Genomic DNA, 26,569 nt, shown 5'->3' with positions numbered 1-26,569 from the left:
CAGAATCCTCGGCCTCGCGACCGCATTTTGAAGGCAGAGGCCGAAGGCCTCAAAGATCTGATCTGGCGTGGTTGAATCGCCACGTGACCTCGGGCCCCACGCTCCATTTAATGAAGTAATGCCTCTGACTTCACAGCAAAACCCACTAGTCACAAGAAGCATTCAATGCACGAGGGAAGTGACTGAAGTCAGGATTTGGTGATGGGAATCAGGGTGGTTAGGCGCAGACATTCTCACAAGTAATCTTACGACTTAGGGTCAAATCATCAACCACCAGTCCAGGGCATTAAATGCGTTCCCACGGCCAAGGGGGCGAACCCACGATCAGGCGGTGGCCGAGATTTGCCGAGATTTATGGGGGTCACACCACCATGCTTCTCAACCCCAGACCACCATGCTTCACGATCCCAAATGCCGATTTGACTACCCACTTGCCCCGCCAGGCTCCACCACGCAGGTCTTGTCAGCCTCGAATGTCCCTCCAGGACTCCTATAAATGCTAAGCTCAGGACTACATTCAAAGGGTTCAAACACCAAAACCAAAAGCCTCCCACGGAGCAAATTATATTTTCTGTAATGCACTTTCAATACCTTTATTTTCTTTCTTAGGAGTAGTGGTAGACTGTAAGGAAAATTCATTCATCAATATATCATACGACCCTTGATTTTCAAGGCGCCGGAGCACCACCTCTGTTATCGCCTCACTCACCCCATATATCATACGACCGTCGCTCTCTGAGCAACGCGCCGGAGCACCGCCTGAAAACCCACCACCAACACCACCACTAAACGGCCTTGTAGCTCAGGCCGTGAACCTGACGGCCGAAATTCGTTCCTCACTCGGTCACAATCGTTTGATTAGGAGTCGAACGCAAAATAGGCGCAACATTTAAACCATCTTCTACCCGAACCTCATCATCATCTCGACGCATGGTAGACCGTGCTGACACGCCCACGCACAACCGCACCACATCCAAAAGGAGGACGTCACGTGTTGACGTACATCCCCTCGGCCCGGAGCACCAGGCCGCGAGATTTGCGACGGACCAACAAGGTGGAAGGATTATTCAAAGCAATAATGCCTAAATTAAAGCCACTTTGCATTTTGGTCCTTCAATTTTCAAAATAAATGTTGTTGTCCTTCTACATTTTCGTTAACAATAGAGGTCCTGGCGTCAATTCTGCACTGGGCCCCTAAAATCTCAAAACAATGTAACTGTCATCAAAATACCTTTGTCTTGTCCCTATCTTCATCAATGATCTCATAAAAACTCATGTTTGTTATGTTACCATGTTTACGTGGAAGTACTGACAAATCGTCTAGAAGGAAATAAAAAAAAGGCATTTTCATTTTTAATAGGATCTTCTTGTTTCTAGCAGGAACACAATTTTTTTTTTTTTTTTCTAAAAGACTACACTAATCAAGAGAAGTTTCTTGAGAAGACAAATGAGAGAAGAACTGATCAAGTCTTGAAATTTATGAGAGAGAGAGAGAGAGATTGAGAGAGGATGGAATTGGAGGAGAATAGTATAGAAATAGACATGAAAGGGGAAATGAAATTGAGACAACCACTTCTTGTGAAGAACAGGAGAAACCACACCTCTCAGCATGCCATTGTTGGTGCCAATATCTGCCCCATTGAAAGCCTGGACTATGAGTTTGTTTCCTCCCTCCTCTTCTCATTTTCTTTCTCTTTCTCTTTGTTGTTTTTGTTTTTCAATAATTTTTTTTCCTGTTTGCTTGTCCAGCCAGACAATGGTCATGTTGGATTGATTTATCATGGGTCAACTTATTTCTTGCATTTCCAAAAATTGTTCTTTGGATCTCATTACATGATTTCTTTTTGCTCCCCCAACAAATTAGCCAGAAATTGGAGAAATATAGACTGGAAAGAAGTGATTTTGAAACGAGTTATGTTCTGGCATCCCAGAAAATGAAGAAAGCAAACTTTGAAGCCTTTTCTGTTTAATGAAGAAAGCAAATTTATAAACATATCGCACCGAATTTCAGTACAGAGCTTTTGTGGATTTAAAACATAATTGTTAACAATCTTGTATATGTTGCCTCACTGATTTATCTCTGGTTTCTTGTAGAATCATCGAGAATGATCTTTTTAAGCAGGACTGGAGGTCTAGAACGAGGGTTGAGATCCTTCAGTATGTTTCCCTCAAATGGACACTTGTGCTCCTTATTGGGCTAAGCACTGGGTTAGTTGGGTTTTTCAATAACCTAGCTGTAGAGAACATAGCTGGTTTCAAACTTTTTCTTACCAACAACCTCATGCTTCAGGAAAAGTAAGCCTAGCTTCTACTGCATTAGTACTATCTGAGTTTCAATGCAATGTCCACCCCCTCTCTTTTTTTTTTATTGTTCCAGTTGCATCCATCTTTGGGTTTTGTTTTATGGGATAACCTAATCATTTTAGTTTATCTAACCATGACATTGATATTCTTTTCTTTTTTCCCCTGCAATGCATCTTTATTGTTTATTGCTATATTTATGTTATTAATTGCTTGTCTTATAGATACTGGACTTGTAATGCAGTAGAATCTGTTCAGACTCTCATTACTGAAAACAGCTAGGTATTTCATCTTAGTGACGTAGTGACACTTTCACTGAAACAAAATTCGAGTGCATGACTAGTCTTCATCAGGATGGACAATGCCCATTTTAGGAGTGCAGGACAGCAAATTGATAATATTCATGAATAAAGAAGAAGGGGGGAAACTGTCAAACCTTTTGGGAGACTTTTGATTTTTCAAGTAAAGTTGTCTCAAATAAATTTAGAATTTTTCTTGTATATTTCGACTTTAGCAAATTTATCCTCTAGTATTATGGACCTGTTTAATTAAAAAGTGCTAAAAACGTAATCATTACCTTGATTATCCTTACGGCATACTTGTAATATATATTTTTGAGCAACTATGATGTTATGTTAACTCCAGTGCAGGTATTATCGGGCATTTGCAGCATTCGCTTGTTGTAACATGGTCTTGGCTGCTGTTGCTGCTGCTCTTTGTGCCTATATTTCCCCTGCAGCAGCAGGCTCTGGCATACCTGAGGTTAAAGCATATCTCAATGGTGTAGATGCTCATTCTATATTGGCTCCAAGTACTCTCTTTGTAAAGGTGAGTAGCAGATTGAAAGCAGTTCTCTTTTCCGCTCTTTCTTTTTATCTATCACTCACACTATTAAGAAATTTTTATGTCCAGTAAATACGTAAAAGTTCGTGTGAGTGTTTGGCATTTCATATTCATATTATGTAAACAATCAAAGTGGAGTCACAAAAACATTTCCCACATTTTGGACGTCAAATGATATCGCAAATGAAATACTGCTACATTATTTGGGATTTGGTTTTGGTGTCTCCAACAATACTCACTAGCAAAGTTGTGTATGTACTATAGGTATGCTAAAGATGGTTGTGTAAAGCTGACAAGGTATTTAAAAATTCATTTTGTAATAATTACAGTCTCAACTTGGCAGATTTTTGGTTCTGTATTTGGAGTAGCTGCTGGGTTTGTAGTGGGTAAGGAAGGACCTATGGTACACACTGGGGCTTGCATAGCCTCTTTGTTTGGACAGGGTGGCTCTCGCAAGTATCATTTGACCTGGAAATGTCTCAGGTACTTCAAAAATGACCGGGACCGACGGGATCTGATTACCTGTGGTGCTGCGGCTGGTGTTGCAGCTGCCTTCCGTGCTCCAGTTGGCGGTGTCCTTTTTGCACTAGAAGAAGCAGCTTCATGGTATATATCCTTTTCACATAGATTTTTTTAACGTCTCTTGCAACTAGGGATATATAACTATATTTAGCTTAAAAGAGCAGCTGTCTTTTCTGTTTTGCAATGTAATAATCTATTGTAGAAACTTTAGTTCAGATTGAGGTATATTACTTTGTCGACATTTTCTTTTTTCCTTCTATTGTGGCTTGGAGTAATTTTTGTCTTCATTTATCACAAGGTGGAGGAGTGCTCTTCTCTGGAGGGCATTTTTCACAACAGCTGTTGTAGCAGTATTGCTAAGAGGTTTCATAGAATTTTGCAAGGGTGGTAAATGTGGACTATTTGGCGAAGGAGGCCTTATCATGTTTGATGTCAGTTCAGCAAAGGTGGCCTATAGCAGTACTGATCTTCTGGCAGTCATATCCGTTGGAGCCATTGGAGGCATTTTGGGAAGCCTTTACAATTTCCTTGTGGACAAAGTCCTTCGAACGTATAGCATCATAAATAAGTATGCTTTGAAATTTCAATTTATAAGATGGTTAAATTTGTCATTATAATAGAACACTATAGCCACACACAAGAACACATAAAATTGATGTGTCAAATATTTTCATCATGTATAAGCCAAAAATTTGCATTTTGTCTTCTCAACACTACACATTTTAGCCTTAGTAGAAAATCTAAGGAAAAAGAAAAGAATCACATTTGTTTTAATAAGTTTGATAATAATCTGTTCTCAATTCCAGTTATAAAAACATATGCTTTTGAGTTTTCTTATTAGTTTTGAATTTCTCAACTTCATTTTTCTTCCTCTTGATTATCCGGGGACCAGATGTTCTCAGAATTCAGATAGTCATTGGGCATTAGCTTTCAAACTTGTTGAAATGCTTTTATATGGTGGAACATTACATGCACATAATTGATGTATGTTTGTAATTTTTCTCAATCTCAGTAAAATTATACGTTGCTTGAAAAAAGAAAAAAAGTTTATGCAGTTTGTACTGTTGCTGATTACTGAGAATGATTTACAGGAGAGGTCCTTCATGTAAAATTTTGCTCGCCGTTACCATTTCCCTTTTGACTTCTTGTTGCTCTTACGGCCTCCCATGGCTTTCACCGTGCATTCCTTGTCCCCGTCGCCTGGAGGACCACTGCCCCACCATAGGTCGCTCTGGAAACTACAAGAATTTCCAGTGTCCACCTAAGCACTACAATGGCCTGGCCTCACTCTTTTTCAGTACCAATGATGATGCTATCCGCAACCTTTTAAGCTCTAGCTCTGATGGGGAGTTCCACCTCTCCACTCTGTTCGGTTTCTTTGTTGCGGTGTACTGCCTGGGCATTGTCACTTATGGTATTGCTGTTCCCTCTGGTCTCTTCATCCCTGTTATACTTGCTGGGTCCTCCTATGGGCGCCTTGTCGGGACTCTCCTTGGTTCTCACTGTGAACTTGATGCGGGTCTCTTTTCCCTCCTTGGAGCCGCCTCCTTCCTTGGTGGCACCATGAGAACGACTGTTTCTCTCTGTGTCATACTTCTTGAGCTTACTAATAATCTTCTGATGCTTCCACTAATGATGTTAGTTCTCCTAATTTCGAAAAGTGTGGCTGATTGTTTCAACAAGGGTGTCTATGACCAAATTGTGAAGATGAAGGGATTGCCTTATATGGAGGCGCATTCAGAACCATACATGAGACACTTGGTTGCAAGTGATGTTCTCTCCGGTCCCCTGGTTTCATTTTCTGGGGTGGAGAAAGTGGGGAATATACTGCATGCACTTAAAACAAGAGCGCATAATGGGTTCCCTGTGATTGATGAGCCACCTTTCTCAAATGCTGCAGAGCTGTGTGGGCTGGTTTTGAGATCTCATTTACTTGTGTTGCTTAAAGAAAAGAAATTTACAAAACTCAGGGTGTTGATGGGATCAGCAGATCTTATGGATAGATTCAAAGCACATGATTTTGGAAAGGCGGGATTAGGCAAGGGGGTTAGGCTGGAGGATTTGGACATTGAGGAGGAAGAGATGGAGATGTATATTGATCTCCATCCCATTACTAATACCTCCCCATACACTGTAGTTGAAACAATGTCCCTAGCTAAAGCTGCCATTTTCTTTCGGGAACTTGGCCTAAGGCACTTGCTGGTGGTGCCCAAGACACCAGGGGTACGTTTGAAATGATTTCAGATTACCATGTGTTCTTTATAGTACAAGGTTATTTCTGTTTCTAGCTAACAGCTAGAAAAGAAAGATTAAATCCCCCAACTTACTAAAAGTTCCCCTATAATGCAGAAGCCTCCGGTTGTTGGAATCTTGACAAGGCACGACTTCATGGCAGAGCACATATTGGGACTCTACCCGCACTTCAATCCTCACGAGTAAAAATGCGATCGAAGTAAGAAATTTTCAGTTTTCATTAATTTAATTTTATATTTTTATGTTTAACTTTAAAGCTATTCTGGATTGTTCTTTGTTACTTTTGTTACTGGTAGTTACATGAATACCTTAATACAATGTTATTTTGTTATTGACTTTTGACTTTGTTTCATTTATCGTTGGAATATTGTGAATGACTAGAATACAACATCTGAGTTTCTGAAGCTGGGAAATGCAGGTAATTCTTTAGTAGTTATGAATACTCCTTCAAACCAAGTTCAATTGAGACTAGAGGCATCTTGAAGTTTCAAAACTGTGGGTGGTCCTTGAGAGTTCTGAGCACTTCAGTCATCATCTTTGGGGCGGCTCAGTGGTTTCAAGACGTGTGTTATCCTTCCTCAAGGGTCACTCTGGAGGTACATAAGATATGACAAATTGCTCTGTTTTCATTTTTATTTGGTAAGTTACCAAGTAAACCTAGAGGAGCTGACTGCATTTGTTCTTGTGATTTGAATGTTGCAACTTGCAGCTTGCTGTGTTCTCTAATTTGGGTTCTTCCGCAACCTTACTAAATTGTCAAACTCAACAAGTAACCCTGTCCAGATGCGTGCAGTACATATTTATTTGATGAATGTCTTTTGAAGGAGCATGTAATCCTTGATTTATGTAGAGCATACGGTCACCTGAAATTTTCTTATAATTATATAAATTAACTACATTGTGGCAGGAATAGCTCAACATAATTTTTTTTCTTAATTCTCCTCCAGAACATGGTAGCAATGGCATCACTCCAAACTTTAGATTGAGTTAGGAAAACCAAGAAATGAAATGATTCATGTACAGTTTGATATGCGAGACACGACCTCTTGGAAAGCTTAGAGTAATGACTATTATTTTTAAACAAAAAGAAATTGTACTTAATTAACATTGTGGAAAAATTGCACAATTATCACAATAATAACAAAAATAAAAATGACAATAACGATAACAATAACAATAAATAAATAATTATAATAATTAAATAAATAATCAATACTGTAAGGCATCATATCTTAGCCTTATTTAATTACTTTCATTATTAATTATGTTTTAATTATTATATCTTTAATGAATAATTAGTATTAAATACTTTAATTAACTTCACAAATTATATTACTTAATAAATAGTTTTTAATTTTTTTAATTTTTTTCATAAAATATTTAAATACTAATTATTCACTAGGTAAATAATAATTAAATCATAACTAATAATAAAAGTAATTAAAAAAGAGAATACCACATTATGGTATTTATAGGGTATCGCCGCGCGGCTACTTTTAAAATATTATATTTATAGAGTATAGCCGAACGGCGATACTTTTGAAATATTATCTTTACAAAGTATAGCCGAGCGGCGATACGTTCGAAGAATTCTATTTGCAGGGTACAGCCGAGCGGCTATACTTTTGAATTTTTTTCCATTAATAGAGCGGCTATACTTTTGAAAAGTTTCTAGTTGTAAAGTATAGCCGCGCGGCTAGACTATTGAAATATTCTTTTTGTACAGTATAGCCGAGCGGCTATAGTTTGGAATATTTTATTCTTTAAAGATATTTCCACATTGCAACAACAAGAAAATATGAATTTATATTGCCGGATTAGACCTCTCTCGACGAAATTTCATTGGAAGAGATTTATTTTCAAAATAAATATAAACTTAATATCTTTAGGTCAATAATTTTTTTTTTAACTTTATTTTTATTAATTAAATAATATCTTAGCTTTATGTGAATAATTAGGATTCAATCTTTTAATTAACTACAAAAATTAATTTTTTTAATTTTTTTCTTTAATAAATTATTTAAATACTAATTTTTCACTAGGTAAATAATAATTAAAATATAACTACTAATTAAAGTAATTAAAAAAGAGAAAATTTTGCTGTAATTGTGTACACTTGTATGTGTACTAAATTGTTTACACCACTTACATATCGCGTAAAAGTATAGCCGCAAATACTAATTTGCCTTTTAGAAAAATATAATAGCTTTATACAGTCCCAAAGATCAATCTTGAAGTTGGATCGTATATAAGATTTGGATGAAGTTGGATCAATCCTGCCAAGACTAGATTTATGTTCGCTCTGCTGATGAAAGGAGTTAACTTACAAAGCTGGGATTTTGTAAATACGTAATTATCTTGAATATATTAACTAGTTGATTCATTCAAAAATCAATGTTATTAGCTGTGAATTTGAACGTTTTGGTATTTTTTTCGTTTCTAGAAACATCAATCGCTTGTTGAACCCGTAAATGTGAATTAGGCGTAGACGGTTCCCCCAGAAATTAAATAACTGATATTTGTTTCCCTCGACCAGAGCCCTCTGTACCACATCTTAATAACAATAAGCTACCATTTCTAAGATTGTTAGTTGTATTTTGTTAATTAGTTGATTAATTTTCTGTGCATGGCTAATGGTACGTAGACGGGGTACTGTATATATACCCCTCTGTAAGACGGGCTTGGCTATCCACCTTGAGTTGAAGTTTAATCTGAAAATTAAATATTATTGATTCAAGAATCAAAAGAGTTTTGTTAGGAGGTCATGGCATCCTCATCACCATTTTGTAGGATTTTACATGGGATATGTGCCATTGCTTTGATTGCATCTTTGTCACAAGGTCTGCGGTTCATTTCCACATTTTTTCTTCTTGTAATTATACATTTTGGTGGAGCTTTTTCACATCAAAATTTAAGTACTAAATTCATGGCACAGCTAGTAATTGACCCTCCGTTTGGATGAAGGAATTGAAAATTACATAGAATTCTAAAATGACGGAATTTAGATTGCTATCATTTCAATTTTTGGCTATTAAAGATTTCAGTGTTTGGATTTATGTATGTTGAATTTTGTAAATGACATAGGAAATTATGAAATGACGCCTATTTTGGTAGAAAATTAAACTCGGGAATTTGATGCCCCAATTTCCACAATTTTTTACACGCGTCATTTAATAAGTTACGCGCTTAAGTTGCCATACAAGGGAATTGTCAATTTCTAAATTCCCAAATTTTAGCTAAATTCCAAGTTATTTTCCCTCATCGCTTTTAGCTAATTAGGAAATTCCTGCTGTCCCATTACCAAAAAAGGAGTTAATTAAAGCATTTGAGTTTTTTTTTTTTTCCAAAAAAATGCCTCAAAGGACTGATCAATTAATTGCATGCAGCTCTTGTGAACGCCGAGAGGAAGTTGCAGGGATTGCAAAATGCATCAAACTCTGAAGAATTGGAAGTAAAGAGGTCTGACTTCTCAAGCGATTTCGTGTTTGGAGTCTGTACTGCTGCTGCACAGGTTCACCATTAACTCCAGTTGTAAATCTGTTATACATCATTTCATTTCTGTCCTTTTTTATTGTGTGTGTGTGTGTGTGTGTGTGTGTGTGTGTGTGTGTGTGTGTGTGTGTGTGTGTATTTTTATGTACCTATTATGATATGCTACTACTGGGTGCAGATTGAAGGATCAGCCAAAGAAGCAGGAAAAGGACCAAGTGTTTGGGACCACCATATTGAGAAATACCCAGGTTCATATCCACAACTGTTTACGTAAAAATTGCTTTAGTTTACCAACTTAATTTATGCTCATTTTCTTCTGTGTTATTTTCCTTTACATTTTAGAAAGAATTCAGGACGGCTCTAACCTTACGTCCATCGATTCATATAAGCGATACAAGGTGAGTAAGAGCTTGCAATATTTTCGTCTTTTTTTTGGGCATATATCTGACCTAGCTATATTAAATTTGTAATTACAGGAAGATGTGAAGGCTCTGAAGGACCTTGGAGTTGATTCTTATAGATTTTCTATCTCCTGGACCAGGATTCTTCCTAGTAAGAACATTCTCTCATTAACTGGTTTGGTTAGAAATGTAAGAGAGGATGAAAAGAATGGCTTTAAGTTTACTATAGAGATTTGTTACATATTAGACTTGATCTCTCCTAATTAAACTCACTGCTTCAATTGTTTGAAATTTTGGACATGTAGAAGGAACTTTGAGTGGTGGAGTAAACCAGGAAGGCATTGACCACTACAACAGCTTGATTGATGAATTACTCAAGAACGGTAAGAAGCTCGATATTTTATATGAACATAATTGCTTTTAGTGGTAAGATCTTAGTTGTGTAAACTCTTTGTTTTTTCGATTACCCTTTTCACATACAATGCTATATTTTCTTATAATTTGTCTAGAACTTGATTACATACATATCTAGAATCCTATGTTCTGGTGTATGATGCTCTATTTTCTTACAGCTTGTGTAATTCTATGTTTTGATGCAGGCATCACACCTTATGTGACCATATTACACTTCGACCCTCCACAAGCTTTGACAGACAAGTATGGAGGTGTCCTAAATCGCTCTTTCGTGTAAGCAAGCACTTTTCTCTTGTTATACCAACTACTTCCCGTCTCTAGATCAAATACGAAAGTTAATTATGTATTATCGAATGCCATTCTGCATGCTCATTATGTTTGGATTATGACATAAATTAATTTTCAGGGATGATTTCAAGGATTACAGTGAACTTTGTTTTAAAACCTATGGAGATAGGGTCAAGAATTGGATTACAATCAATGAGCCATATATTATGGCTAAGAATGGTTATGACTTGGGAGTTGCTCCACCAGCCAGGTGTTCTGTACGAGCACGTTTTCCATGTACGGTTGGTAATTCTGCTACTGAACCTTACATTGTGAGCCATAACCTTCTCCTTGCCCATGCTACTGTCGTCAAGCTCTACAAAGACAAGTTTCAAGTGAGCCCTGTGCCATCAAATTCAAGATTAAATATATTATTAGTCTCTAATTTTCATTGATGAATAATGTCTAGATTTCTCTAGGCACAACAAGGTGGACAAATTGGAATCAGTCTTGTTGGACCATATTATGAGCCTTATTCAGATTCAGCAGAAAACAAAGCTGCAGTAAAGAGAATTATAGACTTTGAACTTGGATGGTTAGTAAATCCATTTTAAATTCATCTTCATCAATTAATTACTTGCTAATTGAGTAATTTGTACTTCTTCCTCAATCAATATTAAGTTAACACACACAAATGAGTATGTTTTCTTATTTAGGTACATGGAGCCATTAGTATACGGAGATTATCCCAAGTCTATGAGAGATTTAGTCAAGGACAGGCTACCCACTTTCACCCAAGAAGAGAAGAAATTGCTCGAGGGATCCTTTGATTTTATCGGCATCAATTACTATACCACAAGATATGTTAAAAACCGACCAGCAAGTACAGCTAAAGCAGTCGCCTATCGCTTCGATTCTTTAACATTATTTAACTTGACCGAAAGTAAATAAATCTACATTGCCCTGTATTTACCACCACTACTGTGCTTGTTTGTGTGTTCTTTTTCTCTACAAGCATTTGTATGTATGAATGATAGATAGATAGATAGACAAAAGCCTGACATGATTTTGTTTTCCTCATGTTGTGATTGTTGCAGACATAGATGGAGTCTCAATTGGTCCTTTGGTAAGAATAATGATATGAACACTATTGCGGTTATCATGTTTATAAATAGAGCAGATAGTACTAGCAATATTTTCCAAAAAAATTAAAACTTGTTTACCTTTACAGGCTGAAGGAAGCATTTTTGTCATCACTCATCCAGAAGGTCTGCAGAAACTTTTGGAGTTCATGAAGGAAAACTACCAAAGCCCTAAAATCATCATTACTGAAAATGGAATTACTGAGGCGAAAAATGATAAACGTGGACTTGATGTAGCACTAAAGGATCCACATAGAATTCAAAGTATTCTTCGGCATTTGTACCGGATCAAGATGGCAATAAAGTAAGTAATGAGTTTATTTCCTTAATTCATAAGAGTTGAACACAATGCATGTTTACGAGTTTGCTTGGGGATCCATATAGAGTATTCATTTACTTGTCATTGTTGTTGTTTGTGCAGGAATGGTATAAATGTCAAGGGATATTTTCACTACACTCTAAATGACGACTTTGAGTGGGGGGAAGGCTTTATTCCAAGATTCGGGCTTTACTATGTCGACTACAAAGACAATCTCAAACGCATTCCTAAAGACTCTGCGAAGTGGCTCCCTAAGTTCCTAAAGGGTGAGGCTTAGACATAAACTCTATACGTATACATACAGAGTTTATTAAGCCCAAGCTCCCTGCATATACATAGAGTTGTTGCCTATAAATGTTGATTCAATAGGGTGAGGCTTCCATTTTCTTTGTATTTCTTTGGAATTCCTGCCTTGTACAACAATAGTATCTGATATTCAAGTTCTAATAATGTGCCGTATGTTTGTTTTCTTATTTAGGTACATGGGATAATCTCCGTATACTAATGGCATTTTCACGAGGAGCACGTTGAAGCTTATAGAGAAGAAATAACATGACAGGAAATAGGAAATAATGTGTTGTAAACCAAAACTGGACTTAGAGAAGGAATAACATAACAGAAAACAGGAAATTAAGTTGTAAGGTTTTAGATATATGATCTGCATGTTTTCAACAAAAATCCGTCTGCAGAAATTCCTACTCCTTTATGCAGTTTATTAATTATTAGACTAAATCCAGAACCTGCTGTATCTCCTGCCATGTTGTACTGATTACAATTTATATACAGAATACAATTGCAAATTTCTGAAGCAGAAACAGAATTTGCAGACTCGCTCTGTGCTACTAACCACTAGAAAACATTTACACATGATTTTGTTTAATGACAGTAATTTTCCCATAGTCATTAATTTGAGCCGATGAATGTAAGCATTTGTTAAATAAGAAAAAAAAAGGGCTTTTCACATGAATTGTCTTTCAAGTTTTTATGTCATCATCATATAATCTTCATTAAAATTGGTCACGGTAACCTGAGTTCAGACAAGAACAGAATACTCCTTTGAATCGAAACATTGAATACCCACCTCAAAATTTCCTAAGCGAAGATAGAGCTAAGTTGCATAATAGACTTCAATGGATCACATAGGAAATTCAGCTCAACATTTGTATATAGTTTCATTGACTTTTGAGAACCATTTGTCAGTAAGTGCCCTTTAAATGGCACGGGCATATCAGTCGAACATCCAGCAACACTTGTACATAAAAAAATATAATTAAAAAAAAAAAAAAAAAAAAGAGATAAAATCCAAATCCTGTTACTTCAGTTCTGTTTTTTGAACCAATCCTTCATTGCACATCTCATTCCTGTTCAGCATCTTCAATTTCTTCATCCTCTGGCACCCCACGAAGGTAGAGAACGTTGTTACATCTGTTGAAGATGTGTCAGCTCTTTCATTGGACACTCAAGGTTATGAATGCATATGCATGATTATGTACTACATTGATGTTAAACATTACTTTTAAACAGAAACATACTATAAACTTCTGTGCAGAAACAGGTCGTGTAGAGGAAAATTGAGAACTTGCAATAATCTACTGTGTTTACTGCATGGCAGTTTATTACCGAACTCACCAAAACTCCACCCAGTAAAGGTGAAGAATTATAAATCGATATGGCAAATAGAATACAGCAGTTTGAGCATTGCACTATCAAGAAGCTATTCCCCAGTATCCTATATTTAACTCAATTGTAGCTATATTACACATCCATGTATACATGCCAGAAGGTAAACCCATGGCATCCAAAAGGTACATGATCCCAACTTTTGCACCTTTTGAGGACCATTATTAACTTTAATGGGTAATCTAAGCTCCTATTTAGTAGTCATTAAATTAACACTGTTCCATTGCATTGCCTCCCTTAATCATCTGATCCCAACTTTCTTCCTCAAGGGTGTTCACAATTATCTCGATACACCCTTTTTTTTTGTCTGAAAGTAAAAGTTCATCTACAGTAGACAGAACATGATTTCTTATGTTGGCTAATGTTTCACACCAGTAAATAGCGTCAAAGCAGAGACGGGGGCAGTAGTGCGATATTATAGAAAGGGACCTTTTAGAGAGAAGGAGAGAGATTCATATGCCTAACATTACATCCTTTTCAATGTATATATAAGTCATAACAAACTGCACACCGTCTAGTAGTGTACATTGTTAACTGAAGCCAACAGCAGCTTCAAAGTTACTCCTAATACATTAGTTGCTTTTCCTGGGGAAAAAAGGTAAACTACATGCTAAAAAACCTAAAAAATGAAATACAATGCAAATACAAATAGAAGGCACATTCCAACAACAAAATCTAAGGAAGATTATAGACTTAAGTTAAGAAGTTCAAAGCATTTGAGCAAACTCACCTGATCAAAATCTCTCCCAGATTTCCAGTGAATTGTCCATCAATATATTCTTCTGTGTTGGCCAACTATGCATAAGATTACATATATTACACATCACTACCAGCTTCAGATCTATAGTCTTGCAGTAAAAAGGGGGAAACTACAATATGTATTCCTTATGTAAAGTTCAAAGTAGTACCTGCAAGTTCATATAAGAATCCACCGAGACCAGGAAGCCCGAACGGATGCAGTATCAAAGAGAATTAGAAATATACTAAGAGCATGGTCATCAATTTTTATGAACACAAGAAATAAAAAACCTAGAGCATACAAGTCAAAGACGTCTCCAGAAACGGAAAAAAATTATACCTTTGTACTCCATTCCCCATTTAAGTTTCACAATGACAGGTCTTTCCAGTCAGATTGTTCAAGAAAGGTTTCGGGTTAACTGGTATTGTCTGCATTTTGCGAATGAACAAAAGTATCACAAATCAGGGCATGCCATTATGTTCAACAAGTGAATTTAAAATACTAGCAAATAAAAATATTTTCGAATTAATGCTCAGATGTTATTCATCAACTACTAACTAAACACATGAAAATATTATTGTGCTTTTTAGAAGTAATATTTTTTTAATAATCTCACATTAAAACAAAATGAATGCATATAAGAATCTTTCATATAACCCAAATATTATTTAGGAACCCAACAGACCACAAGTTAGACTAGCACATTATTGAATATAGCAAACCCCGACCTTCCACAACAACGACAACAACAACAACAAAAAAAAGAAGAAAAACCACCGTAAAGCCCAAAATAAGAAATTATAAGAACTCCCAAATATGGTAAATTTTAAAAAGAAACCAGAAAATTTTAAAATATGTGCCGCCATTAGATATGAAAAATACCCAGAAAAATCTTTCTATTATAACATATTTATGCATATGCGAGGAAGTAAGTTAAAGATGAAACAGGAATTACTCACGGCCATTGGCGATTGAGAAGACACCTTCAGTCGAGCTGAGCAGACGAGGTTTTTCTGTGAACTTTAGGAGGGTTTAGGATTTGCGACTTAAGATCCGGACCACTAAATTCTATCTACACCGTTGGGTTGGGCCTCCTTTTAATTACATACAAAGAGAAATATTTAATACAAATTTATAAATAAACTCAATCCTAGACATGTATTTATAAAAAAATTCAAACATTATTTAAAAATAGAAACACACTCAAAATCAACCCCAAAATTAACAATTGTATATTTTTTGGGTGTGTTTATAAATGGGTTTTGAGTGTGTGTAATGATGAGTTTTTGGTGTATTTATAAAGTATTTTGGGTGTTGGGTTTTTTTATAATTTCAGCCCCCATTTTGGGTGTTTTAGTGAAACTCCCAAAATTTAATTTGATGGGAGGCCCTTTTCTCTTTGTGTATAATTTAACAAGAAAAAAAAAATTACGTACTTGTATTTTCTTTTTGTCTTCAATATAGTAATCCCATCAAATTAAAGTAAGAAAAGTATATGAATCATAGAACACACAAAAATCATAAGCCATATCATTAAATATGAGTTATCGCATAAATGTCAAAATGGTTCCTGTGTTTTATCTTGTTGACCAATTTAGTCTTTGTGTTTTCAATTTGGCCAACTTAGTCCCCGTATTTTCAATTTGGCCAATTTAGTCTCTAATCACAACCACAAACGACCCAAATCCTCCACCCCACAACAACTCTCTATGTCTCTCTTCCCTTTAGCCACATCCTCCTTCTTGCTCGACTACGAGCTGCAACATTTGCTGCTTTGTTTGGTCCATGGGAACCCAATTATAGTGCAAAAGCAAGGTTTATAGGAACGACCAAAGAAATTTGTGAACTCCTTTGATTAAAGAAGTTGCTTAGCTTAGATATGCCCTTGCATATGTGATGAACCTATTTTGTGACAATAAGGCCGCGATAGATATTACACATAATCAATTTCAATATGATCACACGAAACATGTTAAAGTGGATCGATATTTTTAATTATTAGAATATTTAATTACATTTAATATTTATGTGGAGGTGGGATCCACTTGCCACGTCACCTATTCAATTGTTGTAAGGATTCATGTGTATGAAATTACCAAAATAGCCCTGCAACATCATCACATTTAACAGACTTTTGGATGGAGTTGACTGCATGGGGCAAAATAGGTTATCAAACCTCGGTCAAGTGATAAAAGTGGGCCACTTTAAGTTTGGGAGAGGCAATATGAGATTTGACCGTAGTTTCATGAGGCATTGGTGTAAATAAGTTTTACAAATATTGACAGGATTCGACCCGAATTTCACCTCGAATTTGTGTCAAACCTGTTATCCATTCAACATTAGACGATGCTAGGCCCACTTACTAAAAACATCCCCTTCTCTGAAACAAGGGAAAAAGATGGTCGAGATTTCTACAGAAAATTCAGCAGAGTCTATGGACTTTACCAAAATTTCCACCTGTCAAAAACAATAGAAAAAGAAAATACCAACTGCCAGAACACACAATGCAACAGCACAGAGGTTACAAAATAGGCCTTCAGCCGTCTACTACAACCCTACACGGGCAATATCAAAACAATCTAAGAAACTCTTGTTAAACAACCAAAGTAAAAGTTTAAAGAAATGGACCAAGTGTCCTACAATTAAGCCGAGGCGTGAGAAGGGGAAGGCTCGACCGCATTCTCCAGCCACTCTATTCGACCGCTTCTTGTAAGACTCCAACTCCTCCGATCGTGTTCTTGCAAGCCCCTAGAGCTCCAAAACCCAGCTGCCCACACTAAAAAAAAAAAAAAAAGCAACAGTCACCATTTTGTCACCAATTTTGGTGACTGTTAATGGTGATTGTTGTGGAGGTTACTAAAGACTTTAGTCACCTTTTTTGACTTTTTTGGTGACTAAAAAGGCTTTGAGTCACTTTTTTTGCTTTTTTTAGTGACTAAAGTCTTTAGTAACCTCCACAACAGTCACCAAAATTGGTGACAAAATGGTAACTATTGCTACTTTTTTTAGTAGTGCCAGCTTCATCGCCTCAAGCAGCTACAATCCATCCCGGTCGTCTTTGAGTTTCCAGCAACTGTGAATCCAAGACTCCAACCCACAATTCCGCCCGCTTTCAAACATGGCCGTCACTCCAGCTCCCAACCGCTGCAAACTTGAGTTCCTTCGAGCTTCCAGCCCAGTCGCAGTCAAGCCTTGGATTCCGGCCGCCATTTTTCTCCTGCCTGGCCAGCCTCTCCAATTCAGCTGCTATTTTTCTCAAGCCCGGTCAGTTCTCACGCGCAGTAACCCCAAGAGCCAGTTTGCTTGTACTTTCGAAAGGTGCCCGGGTTAGGTGGATTTTCACCACCCTCAACACCTATGGATTATAATATTTGCATATATAGTTTTCAAAAGAAACAAACTCTGGGTTTTGCTATAATTTGTAAGAGATAAACAAACTTATATGAAGGAATGGTTTTGGTGACTGATGGAGTCAAGTACTGCGTTGGTGTTCACAATGAATCAGATTGCTTTGATGATTGGTAATGGTTCAGTTGAATTTTTGTTGGTTAAGTTAAAACTGCGGGTAATTAAACAAGGTGACATATTGTTTAAGTTTAAACCTGAATAATGAAAAAAAAAAAGATTTTTATCATGAAATGGTTTTTCAAAAACTTTCATTTGAGTCTCAGACTCTCAAATTAATCAATGTAGTTCTTGATCTTTTTGTTCCACACATTTTGGTCCCTCTCGAGTCTCGTCACATTATGTCAAAATATTAGTTAAATTTGGTCATGTACAGTGAAAGTAGTATTTTCATCAAAATACAACCTATCCGCCCATGATAAAAATGGAATCCCGTGTATTTTTGCTCAACAAAGTTCTATACTCTTAGATAGAACCCAGATATAAAATTCTAAATAGAAAGAAGATGCCCATATTGAGCAAAATAGACAGATTAGTGAGAGATGAACATAGTTTGAGAGTAATTGGAAGAATGGAGAGCGTATTATTTCAGTGGGGGTAAACCCCTACTTATCGTAATTACATGAATAGAGTGTAATACTAACCTTAACTACTCATCAATGAAATGCATCGGTGGTCAACAAAGTCATAGCCCTAATCGCTATCTTGATTTAAGGCATCCCCACCATATTCACAACAAAGAGAGCATTCTTTCCTTTTATAAATAAACTTCTCTCACTTTTATCGGAACAACTTACATAGCATAGATATTCACGTAGCGATGAATTGATGTCATCCCTTTAATTAGGGTTCATGTTTAGATCGAACCTGCGCGCCTGGATTTGTCCCTCGTTGTGGATTTAGATTTAGAAACAGAGCCGGTGGTTTGGCCTTTTGATTTGAGTTCAGGGCTCGAATGGCTGTTTCCCTTAAGAAAATTCTTGAACCAGCGGGCTGATTGTTTAGGATATCTTTTATTTCCATTTTTGTAGTCCACAAAGTAGATACCGAACCTAACAGTGTAACCGTTGGCCCATTCAAAGTTGTCAAACAATGACCATGCAAAGAATCCTTTAACATTAACGCCGTCCCTGCTCAAAAATAAGAGTTAATACAATCACGTTAGTGAAATTATTGGCGAGGAAATGAGAACAAAGTCTTGCTTTTGTTAGGCAATCACTTACTTGATGGCTAATTGAAGATAATAAAGATGTTCATCGTAATACTTAATTCTGTCCTTATCAATAAGAGCTTGCTCAAGCGACAACTTGGGATCATTATGCTCATCAACTCCTGCATTAATATAATAGCCATAATTATTATCGTTAGTGCATGTGGACACATTAATTAGGTGATACTAAAATTATTGAATGTTTTAATAATTATACCATTTTCAGTGATGTAAATAAGTGGATTCTTATACTTTCGCTTTGTATAAAGTAATACATCGCGAAATCCTCTCGGATAAACATATAGCCAATCTGAAGCAGCCTGCCAAACCAATTAAAACAGTGAGAGTTGCAACATCATGAGGCTAAACTCAACATGTCATACAATTAAAAGTATGCTATATTTAGCTTTGTATGTACGTACCACTGGACCGATGGGGACACCATTGCGGTTGTCTGCCAGAATAATATGCATGTTTGAAGTCTTGTTAGTGCATGTATAGATACATATATACATACAAAGTAATTTTAAAAAGAAAATCATAGCCATATTGGCAGCTTAAGTTTTTAGATTTTCTACTCACTTAATGAATCAGCCTGAGAGTCCGTCGCGTAACTTGGCGTTCCGGCCTTATTGGGAGGAACAGCTTTTGCATACGATGACGAGTAGTAGTTTAGTCCGATAAAATCAAATGAACCCGTTAACATCTGCGATTGCTCTTTGGTGAACTTGGGCAATCGATTCCCAACAAGAGATTGCATGCTCTGCGGATATTGACCCCGTGTCAGGGGATTCAAAAACCTACAATGAAGATCGAACGTTCCAAATGTTAATTACATTTCAAAGCATGATATGGCCACTGGCACATTTGAAAGCAATCATTAATACTGATGTCGTGCACGGATGAATACAAACCAAACCAGATAGATAATTCTACAAGTGCATACCATCCATAACTAAAATCCATTGCTCGTGATGCAGCATCTTTGTCGGCCTGTGAATCAGAAAATGGCACAGAAAAACCTGTGTTCAGCGCTATTCCTATCACGCCCTTCTGTGTAGCCTGCATGTGCATGGACATTCAATATTCATTAGTTTAATTATTATATATTCAGATTTAGAGTCACATATGTATATTGATAACTTAAGGAACATGGACTAGAAGTTGACCAGAAATTTCTCTCTGTACACTTTTACAGCAGCTGCATGAGCAAGAAGTTGATGATGTGACACCAAATATGGCTCAGTTCCTGAATTCCCCCCGTTACATTTTGTATGATTAGAACATCGGCCTGGTGCAAACACTCCGGATGTATAACCAGCGGTGCTAAAGGTATGGGGCTCATTTAAGGTGATCCAATGCTTAACTCTGTCGCCAAATTCTCTAAAGCAGATCTCTGCGTAGTCTCGAAAATCATCCCTATATATAAAATAAAGTGTTTGAATATTTTAAGTGTTACGGACATTTAATCCAAGATGATAAGAAGAAGTAGAAGCAATCTCTTATTTTCCAAATGCTATATATGGAAACTCTAGTACCCTTTTTTTTTCAAGTACATGGTCTCAACTATAGAGGAATGGGCATTTCTCATGCACACTATCATAGTGTTGTGGGAGTTCGAACCTGAGACCACTATTCTACAAGTTAAGGCTCTTTTTCATTGGACTAGACCCCTTTGACGAAAACTAATACTATTTAAGGCTATGATTACAGGATTATTTCAATTGCACTTACACACTCTTAGGGCTTAAAAAACCACCGTATGCATTTTCAATGCCTTGTGGAAGATCCCAATGGAAGATTGTGACAAAGGGCTTTATGCCTGCAATATTTAAAAGCACAAAGTATATATATCAAAATGAAAATGAACAGTTATTAATGATTTTTTGGTTGAATATTCCTTATAATGAACAGTGAGAAGAGCGATGCAAATAACCATTGGCTACAAGCTCGTTGATGAGGTTGTTGTAATATTTGATTCCTTCTTGATTCACGCCCCCACTTAGCATTCCAGCTGATCAATAAGTCCCAAATGAGAATTCATGTAAATAATGATGAGGATAACAATATTAATATTAATGTTGTTATATATTTCATTGTGTCTTACTGGGTAAGATTCGAGACCATGAGATTGAGAATCTGTAAGCATCCCAGCCCATATCCTTCACAATCGAAACATCTTCCTGCAACAAAATATAAATTAGAAAGCATGTCAGAAAAAAACCTTTGCGCTCTTTAGTACTTAAATTCTTATGATATAATCTTCATTTTCTACTTTTTTTTCGAAGAAAAAAGTGCGAGTTCTACGTACGTACCTTATAGCGATGATATGAATCAATAGCCACATCTCCATTGCTGCGGTCCGTTATCTTGTCTATTTGTTTTCAATAGAAAAATTAACAAGATCAAATCCATGTTGAACTTGTGTGGATTCATTTCGAATCCACTACCACTTGATTTCAATCTCTAACAATCAAAGTTTTTGTCTATACATTTCTCATTTTCTTTGTGCAAATTAAACCCACTTATATAAGAAAGAGGACACATGAAAAAAAGATACCTGGATATTTGTGAGTGAACGTATCCCAGATACTTGGCCCTCTTCCACCTTCTTTTGCACCTCCTTCGAACTAAATTATTCCCACACACAAATAAACAGACATAATAAATCAATCTAATCGTTCTAATAAGAACCTTCAAAGAAAATCTATAGATGAGGTACCTGGTAAGCTGCTCCAGCTGACCCGAATATGAAACCGGGCGGAAAACTGCTCCGGTTGAGGGCTTTAGCATTTAATGTAGGATCTTTATGCTTTGACAAGGCGGCTTCACAACTTATGACTGCATAGCCAAGACCAAGTAGGAGGAGGCCGAAACGGAGATTGCCTAATTTAAGTACCATAATTGATTATTTTAATTTGTTAGTTTCTATCTTCTAGCTACTTGGCCTTTATATACACAGTGGAAGAAAAAAACATGTGGTAAGATAAAAACACTAAATTTGAAAGCTGTCTAAATATGGCATGCATGCATGCACTTTTAGGAAACCCTCAAGCAAGATAACTTCAGAAGTTGTCCGTACCCTTGATTTCAATCAGAAGCGGTCAATGCGTACGCAAAAGTTGTTTTAACACTTGTGATGATGCTGAGTCGTTCAGAGAAACCACATAAAAGTTAAAATTAATAAAAAAGATTAGAAACATCTAATTTGTTAACTATAACAAAATATTCGGTTTTTTTTCATAAATGTCAGTTTTTATAAATAAAAAATTCAAATATAGCAAAAAAAACCACTTGAATACACCCAAATGACGTCAAAATTAATACCCAATTACACCTAGAAGCCTTTTTAGAGAATCAACAAACACCGAAACACCGTGGTGGTTAGAGGCTGAAACCGGTCAAGATCTGCAAGGCTGGCGACTCTTAATTCCACTACAAAGTCATTGTCTTCAATTGTCTCTTAGCCTCATCATGATCATAGGATATATGCTTGTTTTAAGTCCTAGAAAGGATTTCTAGGACTAGAATCTAAGTTGGAAATTTTCTTTGGAACCAAACAACTTACGAAAAAAAAATTAACGAACAGTGTAAGAAATTATATTAGAAAGAATACCTGTCTAATAATCAACGAATTTTCTAGCAATGTATGGGGTTGAATATATTGGTGGATCATTTGGAATTTTCCAGCAATATTGACAAATTTTCAACAAAAAAGAAAAAAAAAAGAAAATAATTTGACACGTGTCAAAACCACATTGATTTTAAGTTTTTTAGTTACTTTACACAAAAATGTTCATCTCTCCAGAAGCACTACAATCTACATTCATCTCACCATGAAGATTGTTTATACTTAACAAATTCTAGACCAAAGTTGCAACAAACATGTACTTCAACATCCAAAAAATATTGCAAAAAGAGGAATCAATGTCTCTAAATTTATCCGCATTTCGCTACATATGGACTATTCAAATATCAGCTGTTAGAATTTTTTTTTAAAAGAAATAGTATCGCCGTATACTCGATTTTTAAAAAATTAAAAAGACATCGATAGCCGATCGGCTATACTCCTTTTTAAATTTTTTTAGTAAATTTGGCTTACACCCTTCAAATTCAATTTACTGTACCTAAAACCCTTCACTTTTTGTTCCTATAAATAATACCCAATTTGTATAAGTAAAAACCCATGACTAAGATCCAACTCAGCAAGTTACCTAATTAAGCATAAAATCTGATTTATTGTACTTTTCAGATTCCAAAAATACCTTCAACTAAGCCATTATTGCATTTTGTATATTAATGTATGAATCAATATGAAAACAGTTTTTAATTGGATTGTATATAATGACAGATGTTGAATTTGGAAAGATCTTCAAATGGTTGTAATGGATGTAGGAATTAATTTTGAAACATTTTTAAAAAAATTTAACAATAAATTCAAATTTAGGTAATCGGTTTGTTTAATAAAATGTTTATGTTATTTTCTTTTTATAAATTATACATGACTAATAATCCACTTTATAATTGTTTATGAATAAAACTGTACATACTAATTATGTTGAAAAAATAATGTACCTATTACTTGTTTGTTTTATGAAAAACATAATTTACCTAGTATGAAAAGTGTACATAATTATCTATTCCAAATAATGTACCTATACACATTTACAGGTATATTGTAAAATAATTTACCTGTGGGTAAATAATGTACCTATATTTTATTTAAATTATTGTGTACCTATTTTTAATTATGAAAAATATAAGCAATTACAAAGTAACTGACTTTTTTTTTTTGGGTAAATAATATACCTATATTTTATATGTATATATTTATATTATATTTCATATGTACATTATTGGATATGTAATTTACAGATTTTTTTTTTTTTTTGGTAATTTTAAGGGGCGAGATGTGAGAGAGAATGACAACTAAAAGAAATTGGGTGGTTGATATGCTATTAATAGGGAGTATATTAATTACAATTATGGTAGTTAATGAAATGCTTGAAATAAATTATAAATAAAATATGAAGTTTGGTGGCAATGATGTAAAAACATAGAAATACTACTAGCTCTTATATCCTACTAGTCATTTAAATTTGAAATTGGGTTTTACACATAGATTTATAGAGTGATGGGTACATGTTTAGGAAATAGAAAATGTAGGGATCTATATTGGACAAGCTCTAAATTTTTTAAACGAAATATTATAGCTGGTAGGCTATAATCGGTTTTTAAATTTTATTAAAAAGAAATAGTACCGCCGCTCGGCTACTCGGTTGTTATAATTTTTTAAAAACGAAATGGTATAGCCGTGCGGCTGTACTTCATATTTAAATTTTTTTTAAAAGAAATAGCATAGCCACTCGGCGATACTTGGTTTTAAGAATTTTTTAACAAAGAAATAGTACAGCCGTTCGGCTATACTAGATTTTTCTCAATTTTTTAAAACGAATAGAATAACCGCTCGGCTGTACTCAGTTTTTCAAAGAAATAGTATAGCCGCTCGGCGATACGCGGTTTTTAATTTTTTAAAAGAAATAGTATCCGGCGCGGCTATACTCGATTTTTTCAATTTTTTAAAAGAAATAATATAACCGATCGGCTATACTCGCTTCCAACATTCTGCTTCTGTAAATGTTTCTGGCAACAGAGAAACCAGATCTTGCAGATTTTATCCAGAAGTGGGGTCTTCAGGTGCATCAATAGTCAGTGCATTGGTGATTTATTGAGTTTTAGTATGTAGTGGTGGTATGTTTTGAATTTATCACTTGTTTGATAATTAATTGGACATTTGCATACCGGAAATGAAACTGATGGGATGGAAGATACAGGCATCTATGTCCTGTTCCTGGGGATGGAAATGATTTTTCTTCTGGTAGGAAGAATTGGAACTGGCAATTCGAGGATGCTACCACTGCAGCACAGGCAGCTGCTGATTCAGAAGAAATGGCAAGCACACTCCCAGAGCAGCTGTAGAACTTTCACGGCAATGCTCATATCATCAGAATCACATGAAAAAGTTTGCTGGTCAGCCTCCTCGAGAACCAGTACAACTTTTCATTTCGGAGAATAGTTTCCAAATGGCAGATCGATATCCTCAAAAGAAGTCATCTGAACCTGAGAAGCTCGACTTTTTAGGTGACGTGAGTATGAAGAAACAGTCCAGTAAATCTGAGGTGATGTAAGAGTGACTTGCAAGCTGGTTTTAGAGATATAAGATCTGAAAATAAATCTTGCATGTCTTCTTTTTCGATCTGAGTCAACCTTTTGTAGACGATTGGGAAGGTAATTCCAGATGGAATGAGCATATTACTTATACCCCCAAATGGCAGATCATTATCCTCAAAAGAAGTCATCTGAACCTGAAAATATTGACTTATTAGGTGAACTGAGTATGAAGAGACAGTTTAGTAAACCGGAGGTGGTATATGCAAGTGATGATCATACAGATGTTTTGAAAGGGAATGATCATATTTCTTATTTCGGAGATATGCGGACTGGAAAACAATCTAGTTCTTCCTTTTGTTCTCATTCAAGAAATTTTGGTAACAATCACACAAATGTCTTAGAAAGCCCTGTTGGGGGTTCTTTTGTTGGTGATGGTAAGATCCATCAAAGCACAGAGGGAATGAATTCTTATGGAAATGCAGCTGTGATTTTTGATGACTCTGGTTCAGATGACGGTAACTGTGAATTTGATGTAAAGGAGGACTACAAGGGACAAGAATTTAGTTTAAAATTTTCTTCTCCCGGTGGAAATTCATCCCCAATTCCTTTGGATAATTTAAATGCTTGGAGCTCTGAACAAAGGAGTGATTTTTTCAAAGTACAGTTTAAGTCCATTTCGCAATTAAGCTCTTCATTTAAATGAAGGGGTATACTAGACGGTATCGTTGTGCGGCTATACTATTTTTGGAAAAAAATTAAAAAACCGCGTATAGCCGCGCGGCTATACTCTCCTGGCGTTCAGAAGTGACTGTATAGCCGCATGGCTATACCATTTTTTGGAAAAAATTTGCGGCTATACTATTTTTGGAAAAAGACATTTTTAACCCGTATAGCAGCTATACTATTCGCCAAAAAACAGTATAGCCGAATGTCCAAAACAATACAGACGGCTATACCATTTTTGAAAAAAAATTTAAAGTATAGCCACGGCTATACTATTTATAAAATAATAATAAAAAGAGTCACCCGCCGGCTATACTAAGTTCAAGCAATCTCCATGTTCTCCAGCAGACATAACTTGTTTCGTTTCCAGAGCCATACAATGAGAAAGGGATCACAAAACTATACAATGAGCGGTCCACCAGAACCTCAATCACATATATTACATCTTATGATAATTCTTCAGCAAATGAACTCTCACCTGCAAATGGTAGCTGTCGTAAAAAAGAACCATGCAGTCAGAAATGGAGCTATGAAATAAAGGTGGACACAAGTTCCTCTTTTTGTTACTTTGATTCAGATGATAGTGAGGCTGAGGAAGATGTTCCCAGGCAGATTTCTCCCAAAATTGCTCATCCGATCACTAAATTTTCTAGGAGAACCAAATCCATTTGTTCAAATCATGTTAGA

At 35.9% G+C, this 26,569-nt stretch overlaps 4 protein-coding genes across 5 annotated transcripts; 2 read left to right on the top strand and 2 right to left on the bottom strand.

Annotated features, from left to right (window-relative positions):
* The first annotated feature begins 1,388 nt into the window (after positions 1 to 1,388).
* Positions 1,389 to 6,825, top strand: LOC103318978 (chloride channel protein CLC-c). Its single transcript, XM_016791847.2, has 9 exons — positions 1,389 to 1,658; positions 2,095 to 2,295; positions 2,952 to 3,129; positions 3,488 to 3,750; positions 3,965 to 4,234; positions 4,758 to 5,889; positions 6,016 to 6,118; positions 6,338 to 6,515; positions 6,629 to 6,825. Exons 1-7 carry the CDS (start codon positions 1,510 to 1,512, stop codon positions 6,103 to 6,105), a joined length of 2,283 nt encoding a protein of 760 aa, XP_016647333.2. The 5' UTR covers positions 1,389 to 1,509; the 3' UTR covers positions 6,106 to 6,118; positions 6,338 to 6,515; positions 6,629 to 6,825.
* Positions 6,826 to 8,683: 1,858 nt separating this feature from the next.
* Positions 8,684 to 12,412, top strand: LOC103318977 (beta-glucosidase 24-like). Of its 2 annotated transcripts, none has more exons than XM_089046655.1 (13): positions 8,684 to 8,751; positions 9,325 to 9,430; positions 9,590 to 9,659; positions 9,754 to 9,809; positions 9,888 to 9,963; positions 10,118 to 10,195; positions 10,412 to 10,499; positions 10,633 to 10,888; positions 10,973 to 11,088; positions 11,210 to 11,436; positions 11,591 to 11,619; positions 11,725 to 11,939; positions 12,057 to 12,412. In XM_089046655.1, exons 1-13 carry the CDS (start codon positions 8,684 to 8,686, stop codon positions 12,229 to 12,231), a joined length of 1,560 nt encoding a protein of 519 aa, XP_088902781.1. In that variant the 3' UTR covers positions 12,232 to 12,412. The 2 variants fall into 2 exon arrangements, with proteins under 2 accessions (XP_088902781.1, XP_016646911.2); XM_016791425.2 differs by having other exon boundaries at positions 8,684 to 8,759; positions 9,306 to 9,430.
* A 647-nt stretch (positions 12,413 to 13,059) lies between these two features.
* Positions 13,060 to 15,463, bottom strand: LOC103318976 (Small nuclear ribonucleoprotein family protein). The gene is made up of 5 exons (XM_089046172.1): positions 15,333 to 15,463; positions 14,711 to 14,801; positions 14,543 to 14,578; positions 14,365 to 14,429; positions 13,060 to 13,379 (listed from the first exon to the last, which is right to left on the bottom strand). Exons 2-5 carry the CDS (start codon positions 14,723 to 14,725, stop codon positions 13,310 to 13,312), a joined length of 186 nt encoding a protein of 61 aa, XP_088902298.1. The 5' UTR covers positions 14,726 to 14,801; positions 15,333 to 15,463; the 3' UTR covers positions 13,060 to 13,309.
* A 2,878-nt stretch (positions 15,464 to 18,341) lies between these two features.
* Positions 18,342 to 21,918, bottom strand: LOC103318964 (beta-glucosidase 12-like). The gene is made up of 13 exons (XM_008220437.2): positions 21,711 to 21,918; positions 21,549 to 21,618; positions 21,304 to 21,362; positions 21,096 to 21,171; positions 20,925 to 21,002; positions 20,723 to 20,810; positions 20,158 to 20,407; positions 19,935 to 20,050; positions 19,571 to 19,788; positions 19,411 to 19,442; positions 19,206 to 19,308; positions 19,002 to 19,110; positions 18,342 to 18,908 (listed from the first exon to the last, which is right to left on the bottom strand). Exons 1-13 carry the CDS (start codon positions 21,888 to 21,890, stop codon positions 18,635 to 18,637), a joined length of 1,653 nt encoding a protein of 550 aa, XP_008218659.2. The 5' UTR covers positions 21,891 to 21,918; the 3' UTR covers positions 18,342 to 18,634.
* Between the last annotated feature and the right edge of the window lie 4,651 nt (positions 21,919 to 26,569).

Source organism: Prunus mume, linkage group LG2, assembly GCF_029339155.1.
Source record: "Prunus mume cultivar Tortuosa linkage group LG2, ASM2933915v1, whole genome shotgun sequence".
Classification (NCBI taxonomy): Eukaryota; Viridiplantae; Streptophyta; class Magnoliopsida; order Rosales; family Rosaceae; genus Prunus; species Prunus mume.
This window is presented reverse-complemented; position numbering and strand designations above follow the sequence as displayed.